Source organism: Microcebus murinus, chromosome 5 (genome assembly GCF_040939455.1).
Source record: "Microcebus murinus isolate Inina chromosome 5, M.murinus_Inina_mat1.0, whole genome shotgun sequence".
NCBI classification, from domain to species: Eukaryota; Metazoa; Chordata; class Mammalia; order Primates; family Cheirogaleidae; genus Microcebus; species Microcebus murinus.
The window spans coordinates 9,812,376-9,829,363 of record NC_134108.1 but is presented as its reverse complement, the minus strand read 5'-3'; the positions used below and the strand labels follow the sequence as shown (position 1 = coordinate 9,829,363).

At 35.3% G+C, this 16,988-nt stretch overlaps 1 protein-coding gene across 9 annotated transcripts in view; it reads left to right on the top strand.

The window, feature by feature from the left end:
- The window catches only part of ARID1B (AT-rich interaction domain 1B), a 400,901-nt gene that overhangs the window by 106,300 nt on the left and 277,613 nt on the right, over positions 1-16,988 (top strand). For all 9 annotated transcript variants that reach the window (XM_076002847.1, XM_076002846.1, XM_076002845.1 and 6 more), the window contains exon 3: positions 8,526-8,675. In XM_076002847.1, the coding sequence (XP_075858962.1) occupies positions 8,526-8,675 (150 nt within the window). The remainder of the gene's footprint in view (positions 1-8,525; positions 8,676-16,988) is intronic.

Genomic DNA, 16,988 nt, shown 5'->3' with positions numbered 1-16,988 from the left:
AGGACAAGATTTATTTTATTTTTTTTTGAATAAGAAAGTGGGGGAAAAAAGCACTTAAATTATTTAGAAGTCTCAATTGGGAACTTAGCTTAAGGGAGTGTACAATGTAGAGCAGTTGTAAGATCTTGACCTTGTAAACTTTATTTATTACCCTTCTAGCACATTATTTTTGACTGGACATGTTGACATAAAATTTCCTCATGCAGTTGGTTCAACCATGCACCAGCTTAGCATCTGAATTCCTTGCTGTGGGGAATTTGCAGTCTATCTCTTATGCATGAAAAGTAGTGCTTGATCTTTCTGTGAAATCAGAAACCAGCAGAATTTGCCACATTTGCACAGAGCTATTGTAAACTTAAGATTTTACTTATGTTTTTTGCCTTCCCAATTTGTAGAATTTACCTGGAGGAGTTCAAATCTATGATAAAAACAAACAAAATTAAGGACCTTTCTTCTGTTAAAGATAAATTGTTATAATATATTTTTCAATAACTCTTAGAAAGACAGAGCAATAAATAATCCGAAATAAATTGCATTTTCTTCTGGATTCATGCAAAACAGAGTTGGTTTAAGAAATGATAACATATTGGTATTTTGGTATATATTATTTGGGCTATTAATTCTTTACACACAACTACACAGATTTTCATATTTAAAAATAACATTATATTATAAATGGTTTCATAATCTGCTACCTTTAAATCTCATCTCAATCCACGGACAGAAGTTTTTGCTATTAAATATATATTATCTATAATGAGAATCATTATTTTTAATGGCTCTATAGTATTTTATTGAATCTCCCCCCTTCTTCTTCTTCTTCTTCTTCTTCTTCTTCTTCTTCTTCTTCTTCTTCTTCTTCTTCTTCTTCTTCTTCTTCTTCTTCTTCTTCTTCTTCTTCTTCTTTTTTTTTAAACCATTCCCCTTGATGGACATTTACACATTTAGGCTATTTCCGTATTTTTGAGTGGGGCTACAGTGAACTCCTTGCTACACGTGTCCTTGCATACTTGTTTCATACTTTTTATTAAGATAAATTCCCAAAAGTAGGATTCTGAGTCAAAGGGATATTGTTTCTATATATACTATGACTTACCTTAGATATTTTGCATTTGTATTCTTACCATGATTATTTCAGTATGTCCAACTGCTCTGTAATAACAGTGCTCTGCACTGTTAAGCATCTAGGGACAGTCATTTAATTATCAAATAGAAAATTTGCATCCAGGCATAAATAAGGCAGGAATGATTTAAACATAAATATGTTACAGAACTATAAAAATGTGAGGTCACTAGTTTAGATACTTCTGTATTAAATGTATGTAAATATTCCACCAATATTTTAAGCTTTAATTTACATACAATAAAATACCTTGATTTTAAATGTACAGTTCCTTGGATTTTGACAAATATGTACATCCATGAAACTGTTGCCCTAATTAAGATACAGAATATTTCCATCACTCTCAGAAAATTCTCTCATTCCTCTTTCCAGCCAGTCACCATATCCCATGACCCTTGTTGTGATTTCTGTCACAATAATTTAATTTGTCCTGAGTTTGAACTTAATACAAACAGATTATATAATGTGTTTAGTATATATACATTTAATATAGTTCCTTTTTAAAAAAATACAGTTCTTGAGGGAAGAGTAAATACCGAACTGTTCTTAGAACAAAAAGATCCAAAGCTGATGTGAAAATTATATAGAATAAAAACAGTAGGTTTTGAAGAACAATGAAACTGGACCCTTTACCTTACACCAAATAGTAGAATCAACTTATAATGTATCATAGGCCTAAACATAGAGCTAAAACAAAAAACTATAAAACTCTTAGAGAAAACATAGGGGAAAAGTTTCAAGGCATTGGATGTGGCAGTGATTTCTTGGATTTGTCACTAAAAGCATACGCAACAAAAGAAAGGATAGATAAATTGGACTATATCAAAATTCAAGACTTTTATGCATCAAAGGACACTATTAAGAGAGTGAAAAGGCAACACACAGTAGAAAATATTTGCAAGTCATATATCTGATAAAAGGGTAATATCCAGACTATATAAAGCACTCCCACAACTCAGCAACAAAAAATAAACAACCCAATTAAAAATGGGCAAAAGACTTAAACATTTTTCCAAAGAAGTCATATAAATGACCAATAAGTACATGAAAAGATGCTCAACATCTCTGATCATTATGGAAATGCAAATCAAAACCACAATGAGTGTGATATCAATTCACACCCATTAGGATGGCTGTTATCAAAAAACCCCAGAAAATTAGAGCCGGTGTGCAGTGCTGGTGGAAACGTAAAATGGTGCAGCCACTGAGTAACACCGTATGGTAGTTTAGTTCTCAGAAAATTAAGCATAGAATTACCATATAATCCAGGAATTCCACTTTTGTGTATATACCCAGAGAAGTAAAAGCAAAGATTTGAACAAATATTTGTAAACTCATGTTCTTGGGAGCATTATTTACAACAACCAAAGAAACAACCCATGTCCATCAATGGGCGAATGGATAAATAATACATGATATATACATTCAGTGGCCTTAAAAAGGGTATGAAACATGATACATGTGGACACATACTGCAACAGGATAACCTTGAAGACATTATGTTAAGTGAAATAAGCCATGCACAAAAGGACAAATACTCTGTGATTCCACTTATACGAGATAGCAAGAATAAGCACATTCATAGAGATAAAAAGTGCATAATAATCGTTGCCGGGGTGGGGTTGGGAGAAGAAAGTGGAGTTGTTATTTGATGGGCACAGAGTTTCAGTTTTGGATGATGGAATTCTGGAGATGGATGGTGGTGATGGTTGTACAACAGTGTGAATGTATTTAATATCATTGAAGTGTACACTTAAGTGGGTAATGATAAATGGGTAAAATGATAAATTTTATGTATATTTTAGCACAGTAAAGAATAGATCTTTAATCTAGAACCTTGAAGGTAAGGAGAAAGGTGCTCATTACATCACACAGCAAAAAATTAGCATGTTATTGCAGAATTCAGAAGTGGGAAGTTTTCATATTAAATATGTCTGTAAGTTTAGGACAGTGTCAAGTACTTCTTTTGTTCCTAAATTGTTTTCTTCCAAAAGGGAGGGACAAACTGATGATGTAAGTAGATTCAGGTGTGCAGAGCAAACTGCTTCATGATATAAACTGGGGTGTGTTTTAGTATCCTAATGTGAAAGCTCACGTCAGGGAGCGTTCTAATACCTGTCCCAAATGGTTTTGCTAGCCATCATGGAGATAGATCATTGGACTGGCCATTGTTTAGCTCAAGGCAGAAGCTCTTACATTTCCACTGTCAGTGATGTGGGATTTTATACTTATTTTAGGAGGCTCAGTCAAGAAACATTCATTGAGCTCTCAGCACAAGCTAGGCGTTCTGAACATAATGATGAGCTGAGCTAGCCAGGCCCCGTCCTGTGCAGAGTTTACATTCCAGTGGCTGGGTGGTGTGCTTGTGGTCAGATAAGTATGAGAAATCTTGGATTAAAAGGTGGACAGGCTTCCTAACTTTTTAAGAATTTCACAGATCCTTTAATATGTTCATATATATGTTTCATTTTTATAATAGGTTTATTTCTCAAACTTTTTTAACTATAGAACTTATTTCTGTGAGATGTCTTGCTGAATTAGTATCCCCTATGGAACCCATAGGGAAATACTGGCATAAAGTCCTTTCTGTTAGGGATTTACCAACCTGCAGGACACTTCTTTCCCTCGAGCACCATAATGAAGTCTCCATCCTTGTCCTGTCCCAGGTGAAAGGCGTGGAAGAGATTAGGGCACCTCGTCTTGTAGTCAGGGAGGGGTCTCTTGAGCAGAGTTTTAGTGGGGCCTATTTAAGTAAAGTGGCTGCAGAAGCACTTTTCTCAGAAGGACCTCTCTGGGCGTTGCTCCCTTGTGCATTGGGGCAGGTGTACTTGTGTGAAGGCAACAGCTTCATTGTAGAAGGTAAACATGAAATTTCAGCATATGGACAAGTACAGAAACAAATATAACAGACACACTTGTGTAACAATACCAAGTTTGTAGGTGCTAATATTTTGCCACATTTGCATAACATCTCTTTTGTAAAAGGAACAAATACAAGGCCAAAGCCCTGCCCCATCACCCTTCCCCCACCTCAGAGAGTTGTGTATTTCCTTTTCAAGGCATGTTTTTTTGTTTTGTTTTTGAGACAAAATCTTGCTTTGTTGCCTAGGCTGGAGTACACTGGTAGGATCATAGCCCACTGCAGCCTTGAATTCCTGGGCTCAAGCTATCCTCCATCCTTAGCCTCCCACGTAGCTGTAATCATGCTCAGCCAAGGCATATTTCTGTACTTTTATTATATGTGTGTTCATAAACAATATATACTATTATTTGGCATATTAAAAATTTATACAAATGTTAGAACACTGCATTAACCTTTATTGCTTTCTTTTTTAGCTTAACATTATATGTTTTAGGTTTGAACCATTTTGATATATGTATCTTATTCCTTTTTACAACTTTATAGAATTTGATTGTGTGACTATAACAAAGCTAATTTTCCTCATTAACCTTCTTTGCCGGAGTTAGATTGTGTTCTCTTCCTGGCAGTTGTAAACAGGACTGCATTGAATATCTTTCCTGGGACATGTGTGAGTGTTTCATGGGTGCATACTTACCAGGTGCGTTGCTGGGGCACAGGGTCAGTGTGTCTAGTCGGAAACTGCTCTCCAAAACTTCTTCAGAAAGAAGAGGCAGAAGGTAAACTTTGATCATGTCATTGATTTTGGAGTATGAGCAAAAAGTTGTGTATGGTGAAATGGAAAATGAGGTCCAGATCCTACACACTTAACACAATACAGAGATGTGGAAGTTAATAGTGTGTCCTTGATTAGGGTAGTTCTAAAATAAATAGTTAAAATAAGTGAATTATTTTTAGCTGTGCTTTCTTTTCCAATAATGCTTGGAAGCATTCACATTTCTTTGAAAATTGAAATAAATTTTTTCTGTGTGTTCTCATGCACCACTTAAAGGTCCTCCTTATTTAGAAATGAGTGAAATAAATTCTTATTTTTAAAATAAATTCTGATCCTAAGCATTTTCTGGAGCTTTCCACTTAGTGCTATTTTTTAAAATTTAAACTCTGCTAAAGTCATAGAACATTTGTTGGGCAATAATGACTTACTAGGGTTAGCAGTTTAGCACCATGCTGTAGTTAGTATAAAATTCAGTGTTTTCAGCTGTGGATGAAGCTGAACACATATGTATCAGATTTGGATGGTACAAGTGATTTCCATATTATAATGTGTTCCTTGATTAGTTTTTATATGGGAAAAACTTGCTTTCGTAGTCCATTGAACAACATTCATTCACTTATTCAGCAAATATTTGTGGACCGTCATCTCCTTTTCCAGGAGGCATACCATGAGTTTGGGAGTTTATATTCTAGTGATAAGGACAGACAATAAACACATGAACACCCAATTAAGGTGTTAACTGCACAACCAAGACAGATAATCTCCCCTGTGGTAAATGAAATGGGTAATGGCGTAAGAATACTGGTGTTCGCTGCTGTGCCCATCTAGTTAGGCTGGTCAGGGAAGGGATGCTGCCTGAGTCACAAGAGCTTTGTATCCCCAGCTTTCAGCACCTGCTCCCTGGCACTCAGGAACTGTTGGTGAAATTTCAGTTGCTTACAACAGGTAATTTTAGTTATCCTGAATGTGGTTTAGAGCCAAGAGATCAACAAAAAAACTCTCTGCAGCCCAAACAGGTTTCACAAAGCTTGAGACAATAAAGCTCATGTGCTGGCCTCCTGGGCCTTCCTCATTTTATCAACGCATATGGCAGGTTCCAGTGGAGGACTGAGCTTGGAGTGATGAGCAGTGAGTGTCCGAGTGTCTGGAAGGCCTGTGAGCAGAGGGCCAGCCAGCAGAAACAGGAACTCAAGAGTTACAGCCTGGAGCTTCTGACAGAAGGCTCTGGGGCCTTTTTGTATTGTGGTTCAACCTGTCGATCTATGTTTTGTTCATACTGATTGGTTTAAGAAGTCTGAAAAGCATATAGTGGATCTGGAAAGCCTTGCACCTGAATGGATTATAAAACAAGAACAATAATGACCATAGAAGAATTAGGATTTAGTTCTAGGCTATTATATTGAGAAATTGGTTTTTAAAGTTAACACTCAGGAAATAATTAATATTTTAGAGATAACACTCCAACTGTTAGTTTAATAAGTAATAATAGTATCTGTATAGACTTCAGGTGGGATTATTGTATTTCTGAGTATAGTATCAATATGAATTACTGGAGAAAATAGCCCCATTTTATAGTTGCAGATGTAAGAGAAATGTAGTTAAGAAGTTGACCATATTCATACAGCTAAGGTACAATAGGAATTTGATTTAGATTCCATACATTTATGGCTCAAAGATTCTTTAGAGTTTAGGAATCTGTTCTGTTGTGGTTCCCATTTAAGGCCAGATGCAGTCGACTGGCATTAGGCCTTAGGTCTGACGGATAGCCCAATTGTGCTGTTACAGGTTTCCTCCTCGTAAGGGTGAGGTGCTGGTGAATTTGGCCTCAAATGAATGAATGAGACCACATATCTAAAAAGGATAGCAAATTAGTTTTTGATTGTGGAAAACACTAATAAAAACTCCCAAGCAGGTGTTTTCGATGGCTTTGCTTCCATTCCACAGGTCGTCTCATTCTGCAGACTGTCCACTGGGGCTCCATTGAAGATTTGCTTATGTTTCTACCTATCCTCCTTGCCCCATGACCTCCCCTCAAACTTTCCAGACTCGCAATAGATAGTAAAAGATCCTGGTAAGTTTGTGGCTGCTCTAGTGTTAGGTTCCTGAATTGGTCCTGTTGTTGTCTTGCTTGGAAACCAGATCCCCCTTCCCCACACGACACTTCCATATTGTGTGTAAGGATTTCTGTAAATCAGAAAGTCAACATATTAAAGTGCAATTCATAGGGGAGTTGCTGGCTGTGTTGACTAAGCCTTACAGTCATTTTAACACTGGCAGAAAGTGTTATCCTAACTGCTTCAAATCAAACTGCAAAGACACTTGTGTGAAATATAGTATTAGATACCATATCAAACATATGGGTGTTGAACGGGAGGATGTGTGTTGTGGTATATGGTATTCTAGCATGTGGAGTTGTATTTTATGGAAATTCGTTGGCTTGGCTTATGGCAGGGACATACATTCATTATATGAGATATCAAGCTGTAAAATAAATAAAAGCAAAAAATTCAACTGTGCTGTTAAATGGTTTTCAATGCAAACTTGTCTGCTCCAACAACTTACGCTCAGTGTACTAAGAGGCATTGTGAACCATTGTGGTCACATTTATTCTGATCATTGTTGATAAATCTTAAAAATAATATGGATTGAATTGAAAGGAATAGGAACTTTAGCTTTCTCATTTTTTTCTTTTACCCCATTGTGTATGTCATGAATTAGTGTGCTAATTTGTCTTACAGGCTAAATGGTTTAATATTTTCCTCTTTCACTGTTCCTTCTTTTCCCTGGGTCAGTATTTCTGGAGTGAATTTGGGTTTAAGTGTGTATCTGGTGCTGTCATTACTTTCCTGAGCGTGTGGGCTTATGGGTCTCAGGTTCTTGGAGTTCTCAAGTGGACCATATTGTGGTATTAAACAGAATGACTTCATTCTCCTCGGGGTTGTTTTTTGCTATCCTGATATCTTGTTTTTCTTTTCCTTTCCTGTTCTTTCTTGCAATTAGGAAAAAAAGTCAATAGATTTCTCATTTAAAAAAAATAAAAAATACCATCAGTGGTGCATTTATTACATGAGAAAGGATTTCCCCCTGAACAATGCTTTCAAGGATTTTTAGGCTCATGTAAATTACAAATGGAGAGGACTGAGTTAGGCCATTTTTCCCTATATCTCTGTTATTTACAATGTAGTACAATTTGCTTTACATTGCTACCTGTTTTATCAACTAAGAAAAAAATAGTAAATGGAATTGTTAATATAACTGGCGTATATCTGCTACAAATGCAGTTGGGATGTTCTAAATTTTGTTGTTCTGAACGTAGAAACAAACATGTACCATGTAATGCACCCAAAGTACAAGCATCCTACAAAATATTAGTGAGTTAACTTGGACTGTTTGAATTCATTTTAATTTTCCTTGTCATATGGGAATGGATTTAACGTAATGTTTCTTTGACTTTCTTAGCAGAGGCTATTTTTATTCTTTAATGTCAGGATTGGGAGCTTTTTTCCTCCACTAGATTTTATGATGTTATCAATAGTTAATATATGATATGATTGTTTTTAAAGGCAAATTCAAATTATCTTTGACTTCATTGATAGTATGTGAATAGAAGGCAGCATGTCAATTTGTCTAATGAACAGAGGATTAAAAATATTGAATGCAGTTGCTGAGCAGAGAATCCCCTTCATGTTCCTGAATTGAAACCATATTTGATTTCATTTAATTGCACATTTTGACTTTCTCATTTGCTTTGCTTGACTTTTTGACAGATGCCACCTCAGTATGGACAGCAAGGTGTGAGTGGTTACTGCCAACAGGGCCAACAGCCATATTACAGCCAGCAGCCACAGCCCCCGCACCTCCCGCCCCAGGCGCAGTATCTGGCGTCCCAGTCCCAGCAGAGGTACCAGCCACAGCAGGTGAGCACAGCACACTGCTCCTAGGGCTCTGTTTTCTTCTCCAAGACAGATCGGGCTCTGAAACATCTTCTGTTTTGTTTTAAAAATTATGTTCTCAGTGGAAGAAAATGTAGTTTTGAGAAAATGCAAAACTATAAACCTAATCTAATTCCCTCCCTTCCTTCCTTCCTTCCTTCCTTCATGTTTTGAGATTGAAGGGTGGGAAGAATGACTGGTTTAATAGTTGCTTGCATTACTGGTTAGCGACAGCAGAAAGTGTCAGTCATTCTTTGTTCTTTGTCATTTGTGTTCTGAATCTTTTAAGAAAGTACTCTGCCGCTTTGTCAAGGCTTATTCAAGAGAAGGGTTTTATCGATCATTTAATCTTTCTAGTTAGCACATGCATGGTATTTTTTACACTTGATCTTAGCCAAAAGGCCGAGAAGCGATGCATGGTATTTTTATCTTGACCTTTTTTGTTTTTATTTTAATGGTAAATGCTACTGCATCAAAACATTGTTGTCTTTAACAGTGTTATTCTTAAATGAGCTCATAGACAGAAAATCACTATAATTCTAATATCAAAATACTAATGGGAATCATGTACTTTAAATATATTAAGCAGTTTCTAGTTTAAATTAGCCATGTTAAATACTCTTTCAGTATTGTTGGACTATATATTACAGATTACATGATTTGTAGAAAAATAATACATATGTATTTGGTAAAATGATTCAGTTTCATTTTGTTTTAGAGACTGTCGCTCATTAATGACATGAAAAGGAGCCCTGAGTCCTAATAAAACTTTTACGGCACTTCCAGTCATAAGCATCAAAATGCAACTTTCCATTTTAATATTTTCTTCTTCTCATCTTTTTCTTTTGCAAGGTAGGGGTGATAAAGGATGAACGCATGTGGCATGGACTTTTTCATTTTTAAAGAGCTTATGTGGCTTGAAAAGATTGTTGATACTAAGCAGAGTAAATAAATAAGCTTAATTTGATTGATCTGGCTGATTTCTGAAATATTTTCTTGGGTTTGTTGGAGTCTGTTCCCATGTGACTTCTATTAAAGAGTTCTAAAGAGAGTTTATGACTTTAAACAAAACCTGTTAAAACAACTACTGAGATACAAGATCTAGTACAATCTTGCTTTTTGCATATATGTTTCCAAAGTTGTGGCAACATGTCTGGGTTTTGTAGAAGTAGGGATATACATTATTTCAGAGTTATCAGGTGAAGTCTTTTATTAAAGTGTGTGAAAATTTTAAAACACTTTAATATCAAGTTTTTTTATATGAGAGAAACTGGTATCTTGATTTTTGATAAAGTTATAGGTTTTTCTAAGGGGCTTTCAGAGCCTTATTGAACGTATCAATAGACATAGAATGTTTTGTTATGTCATCAAAATTTAAGGACTCAATAGAAAGATTACATTACTCATTTTACTTCAGCGCACTGAAATGATTCTCTGATTGTAAATCCAATTTGAATAAGGATTCTGAGTGCTTGTCATTTCCTTCAAGACCAAGCTCAAAATTTACTTCCTTTATGATACATTCACTGATGACTTCTAGCACATGGCAATTAGTTATTTAATATCTTTTACATTTAAATATTTAAAGCATGTTATAGGTGAAATCTTACTGTTAATGAATACTATTTTTTTTTTTTTTTTTTTTTTGAGACAGAGTCTCACTTTGTTGCCCAGGCTAGAGTGAGTGCCGTGGCGTCAGCCTAGCTCACAGCAACCTCAAACTCCTGGGCTCGAGTGATCCTTCTGCCTCAGCCTCCCGGGTAGCTGGGACTACAGGCATGCGCCACCATGCCCGGCTAATTTTTTCTATATATATCAGTTGGCCAATTAATTTCTTTCTATTTATAGTAGAGACGGGGTCTCGCTCTTGCTCAGGCTGGTTTTGAACTCCTGACCTTGAGCAATCCGCCCGCCTCGGCCTCCCAAGAGCTAGGATTACAGGCGTGAGCCACAGCGCCCGGCCTAATGAATACTATTTTAATGTGATTAGTTTAGGGCTATCTTATGCTTTGATTAATACTATATCACTGTTTTATTGATTTAAGTACAATTAGTTGTATGGGAAGAAATAACATATAACTGTAATTCTTTAATGTAAATGTCATTTTGTATATTCTGAGTAAAACCAAACATTCCTAAAAGTATGTTGGAAGTTTTTCTTGTGTTCACACTCAATAGGTATTAATATAAAATATCTGAGTATTTTTTAAGTTTTGTTAAACTGTTGTGGGACAAAGAGGTGGAAGTTGAAGATCAGGCAGCCTAGTCAGATGGTCTGGTTTGACAGTAACAGTCCTTTTTTTTAGGGAGTTAGATGGGTAGCTAGATTTGGCAAGTTTCCCTAAGAAATGAGATCTAGCATTGTTGATATATTTAGCACCTACAAACCAAGGTAATCTTCCCATAGCTGTCCTAAAACAAAGTAAAAATTACCAATGGAATATTATCAAAATCAAGCCAAATTTTAATAAAATTTGTAATACTGAATTAATATACATTTAAAACCTAAGAAACTTAACCATATTTAATCAGCCAGTAGTTCATAACAATCAGAACGTTCCTTTCTGCAGACTTCCTTTTATTTCCACATGTAGCACATATGTCATCTATTGATTTTATATAAGCCAGGAAACAATACTTTGTGGTTTTTTGTTAATGTGATTGATACAAAAGGTAGTTTTAAGCTTCCTTTAAGATATATCACTTTATGTCTTTAACATTTCTAACATGTTTAATGTTTTGACTAGTGAATATGTGTACAGATTTTTTAAAATTTAAGGTATAAGGAAAGGATATAGAGGAAAATTTCCTTCCTATCTTAATTCCCCCTGTCCACTTCACCACCCACCCTTTGCCAGATATCCAGAGTTTCTTTATATGACAAAGCATAATATCACATTTTAATTTTTACATAAATGACGGTATATGTCATATAATATACTATATGCATGCTTCTGTTTTTAATCCACCCTCTTCTCTACTTACTTAAATATATTTTCTGGAGATCATTACAAAGGAGTACATAGAGCTAGCCCTCTTTCTTTTTATAGCTTCACTCCATTTTATAGACATACCATAATATATTTAACTTTTTGATGGACATTTAGATTATTTCTAGTTATTTGCAATTGAAACAATACTGCTATAATAAACTTTGTATATGTGTTGTTTCCTAAGTGGGCAATAATACCTGCAGGATAAACTCCTAGAAGTGATGCTGCTCGGACAAAGGGTGTGTGTATTTGTAATTCTAGTAGATATTGCCAGATTGCTCCCATAGAGGTTGTACCAGTTTACACTCCCACCATCTATGTGTGAGATACGTGTGAGAGGACCTGTTCCCTACACATGTGCTGGTTTTACAAGGCTTCTGGATTTTTGCCAATCTGATACAGGTTGAGCATCCTTAATCTGAAAATCTAAAATCTGAACACTCCAAAATCTGAAACTTTTTGAGTGCCAACCTGATACCACAAGGAGAAAATTCCACACCTGACCTCACGTGACAGGTCACAGTCAAAACACACTTGAAACATTGTTTCATTCACAAAATTATTTAAAATTTTGTATAAAATTACATTCAGGCTATGAGTGTAAGGCTATGCATATATATATATATATATATATATATATATATATATATATATGAAACATAAATGAATTTCATCTTTAGACTTGGGTCCCATCTCCAAGATACCTCATTATGCATGTGCAAATAATCCAAAATCTGAAACACTTCTGGTCCCAAGCATTTCTGGTAAGGAATATTCAACCTGTAATAGGTTTTAATTTATATATATCTTCTTATGAGTAATGCTGAGTGTCATCTTACATATTTAAAAGCATTTATGTTTTTTTCCTGGACTATAATATCTTTTTATCTTGAATTTTTTCTATTCAGTTTTTGGTCTTTAAAAATTGATTTGAAAACTCACTCTTTATATATTAGGGAGACTGGGCCTTTGTCTGTGATATGAGTTTCTAACCCTTAGCATTTATCTTTTGGCATTGATTATGGAAGGGTTTTTTTGTCATGCAAAAGCATTTCCTTTTTTAATTTTTTCAATTTTTATGTAGTCAGAATTATTAATCTGTTCTTATGACCTGGATTTTATTGTTATTGGAAGTTTGAAAGACCTTTTATACTCCACAGTTATAAAGGAACTCTCTCATGTTATTTTGTAGTATTTTAATATATTTGTTTTTGCATTTCATTTATTATAGTCTAAGGAGAGAGAGATGATCCAGCCTAATTATTTTTTCCTAGAACTTGGTTGTTCGTAGAATTTTCTTGTGCAGGCTATTACATTAATCAGGGTTGTATTATATTAGTCAGGGTTCTCCAGAGAAATAGAGTCAATAGAATGTGCATATATACAAAGAAAGAGATTTATTATGAGGAATTGGCTCACACACTTAAGGAGGCTGACAAGTCCAAAATCTGCAGTGTGGACCAGCAGGCTGGAGATGCGAGAGCTGATGGTGCAGGTGGAGTCCAAAGGCAGTTGGCTGGAGAATCCCTTTTTGCTTAAGGAAAGCTGGTCTTTTTATTCTAGTCAGTGCTTCAAAATAATTGGATGAGGCCCACCCATGTTATATAGGTCAAGCTGCTTTGCTTATAGTGTCCGATTTAAATTGTTAATTTTATAAAAAAAAAACACCTTCCAAGGTCGCACATAAAATTAACCATTGTAGCTCTTTTCCCCATTGATTGGAGGTACCACTAAAATTATGTGCTCACTTTCCTTAGGTGCATGGTGTTTGGGCTTACTCTGGGGTTTCTTTTCTTTTCCATTGGTCTTTCTATTAATGCATTCATGCTATACCATTTTTATTATCTTTTAGTATCTGGTAAGATTAGTGTATCCTCATCTTTCAGAGTTTTCTTGGCTGTTTCAGAGTTTTCTTGTCTATTTGTATTTGTTTATTTTTCACATAAACTTTTCATTTCTTACTCTGCTGAGAAGTTTGTCTTTTGTCATAATGAGATCTTTTATTTTTATATCTTTTTCTATAAAATGATGGTATTTATAAAAGAATAACAGTAAAACAAATAGAAGTACGTTACTTGAACAGTCTTTGCCTTGTTGAAGCTCACTGACCAAAGACCAGGAATATACTTGTAAACTGTATCCTTTAAAAATTATATTTTCTTCTTCTTATTGGTGTGTATAAATGCAATAGACTTTGTATATTAACTTTGTATGTCCAGCAAGCTTTTAAGTTCTTGTTATTTCTGTAATAATTCTACTAATTTGTCAATTTTCTTAGGTTTTCTCATTAACAAACAAAAAAATTACCACTTTCCCACTTGTTTGTCTTTCTGCAGACTGTCTTCTCCAAATACATTCTTTGAAAAGAATGGCCATTCCTGTATTACCCATGATTAAAACAAAGGCTTTCAGCATTTTATCATTAAATATCATGTTTACTCTTTCTCCTCTTTTTTCCTTTTCCTTTTCTTTTTGCAGCTGCCCGTTCTTGGGCTAAGGAAGTTCAACAATGGATGCTGAATTCTATCTTTTGACTTTTTTGTATGTATTGAGAATATCACCTTGTTTTTTGTTCATAATCTGTTGGGGTAAATTACTTTCTTTTTAAAATATTAAACTAAACTTGCACTCTAGAATAAGCCTAGCCTCATAAATACTATCTTTTTTATACTTTACTGGATTCAGTTTACTAACATTTGTTTGGGTTTCTTGAATCATAAATTCATGAATGAGATCAAGCTATAATTATCCTTGTGAGGTTTTGGCATCTATATTTTAGAGCTTTGTAAAATGAATTAGAGACTGGTCTCTTTTTAATTCACTGAAAGAATTTGTGTTACGTCATTGTCTGTCCCTTGAATGTTTGGTAGAAGTGTTTGTAAAACTATAAAGGATTGTGTAGCTCTTGATTTTTAGCTTTCGTCTCACCCCTCATTTTTAACTTTTGATTCCATTTGTTTTGTGATTGTAGGCATATTCAAGCTATTGATTTCTTCTTGAGTCAGTTTTGCTTAATATTCCTATATGTTTGGGATTTGTCCATTTCATCTTATTTTTCAGCTTTATTAACATAAAGTTAACAATCGTTTTTATTATTTTAATCTCTGTAACATCCAGAGTTAAAGCATAGTGTTTTTTCGTGAAGTGTTTTCTTCTTTCTTTTATTCTTTAAAAAATATTTTTATTTTAGAGACATGGTCTCACTCTTGCCTAGACTAGGTGCAGTGATGTGTTCATAGCTCATAGCAACCTCAAACTCATTCTGCCCCAGCCTCCTGAGTAGCTGGGACTTCAGATGTGTGTCCCCACACATCTGTCCACCTGCTAACTTTTAAATGTTTTTTTGTAGAAATGGGGTCTCAGGGTCTCCCTGTGTTGGCCAGGCTGGTCTTGAACTCCTAACTTCAAGTGATCCTCCTGCCTCTGCCTCTTAGCAGTAAAAGGTGTGAGCCACCATTTTGAGCCTTTCTTTTATTCTTGATAAAAGCCTTTCCTAAGCACCTTTGCTCTTTATCTTTTCTATTTTCTTTTTAAAAAATTTAATAAGTTCTGCTCTTACCTTGATTATGTCTTGCTTTTTAGCTTTATTGATATTTATTTTGCTGTTCTTTTTTTCCACTCAAGTGAACGTTTAGCTTTTTGGAACCTTTTTTGTCCGATAAGCAAAATATAAAACTAAAAATTTTCCTCCTAAGTACTGCTTTGGCTGAATCTCTCAAATTTTGATATACGTTATTTTGTTTTCTTTTAGTTTCAAGAATTTTCCTATTTCTCTTCATTTCTTGTTTTTTGAAGACAGTTTGGTGAGGCTTGGGTTTACATTATGTTTTGTCAGAAGGATTGATTAGTCTTTGCTTTTGCCAGTTGCTAGTCATCCGGAGAAAAGTTTAGTGTTTTATTCTGTGAAATTTTTATGACAAAAATTCTTAATACACAGATAAACAGAATGATATCATGAATACTCATGCCCTAACCAAGTTTTAATGCTGCTAATATTTTACCATGTTTGCTTCCCTGTCTCATCTTTTTCTCCTCTCTCCCTTTCTTTGAAGTTAAATCACAGACATAACATTTCTCCTCTAAATAGTTCTGTTTATGTCTATAAAAAGTAAGGGCCTTTCTTATATAATCACAATTGTATCATCTCACCTTACTCAATTAAATAGAATTCCTTTTATCTACCCACCTACCCATGTTCAGATAGCCCTAGTTGTCCTTACAGTACCCTAATACAACACTTGTTTCAAGCAGAATTTTAATAGTTCTTACATCGACTTGGTTACTGAGCCTTTTTATCTAGAGCAGTTCTCCTTAACCCGGAATTTGTGCGTTGAAATACTGAAGAAACTGGGTCAGTCATCCAGTGGAATGGCTTTGTCTGGTGTTTTCTCTTGTTGTGGCTTTACTTGCCTAGCTGTTTTCTGTACATTGCAAGTTAGATCTGCAGTCTTGAAGATAAACATTTTTGTTTGTGGTTCTAAATCACATCCCCAACATATTAGGCACTGCTTTTGTTCAAAGGAGGGTCTGTGATCCTCCCTTTGAGCAAAGAGCCTCCAGCTGGTTCTAGCCCCACCTTTCCAGTGACGTCAGCTGTCTTTCTTCCAGCTGGGCCCTAGAGACATCATGATGCACAGAACCTTCCCCTTTGTACTCTCTCCACATTCCTCACTCACCAAATGGTGAGTGAAACACAGGCCGGTGGCTTTAGGCCACTGGGCTTGGGGTGGTTTTTTGCTTATCGTTTCTGACTGATGCGGTTTGAAAGCTTCACAGGTGATGTTGTGAGTTTATTATATCAGGTTAGACATCATATTTGGTTGCCACACAACAGTGAAGTTAAGATTGATTAGAGGGTGCAGGTGGTGATGGCCTCTGGGACCACTTTAAATGAAATTTTCTACGTGAGGTTTTGTAGACCACACTGCTAAGTGTTAATTTTGACCAGACACCCTGGTGATGGTTAGCCTGTGGTTGCTGTTTCTCAAAGGAGCCATTATTTTTTTTTTTATTCCTCCTACCTCTGAGTACCAAGCTCAAGATAGGTACTTATCTTTTCTCTTTAGTGGGTTTGCACACTCTCCAATAATAGGTATAGCCCTTCTTGGTCTCTAATTTAATTGGGAAGTATTGTCTCATATTTTATTCCCTTTTGGCAGGCCCTACAGTTCCTCTGCTTGTCCCTGTTCCTTGTGTGGTCATGAAATGGAAAGTTAAAAATCTATAGCAAAAGTCAGCTTCTATTGCTCTCTTGCTTCCCGTGTTCTTGGTTTACTTTCTGCGTGTTCTTGGTGTTACTCACATT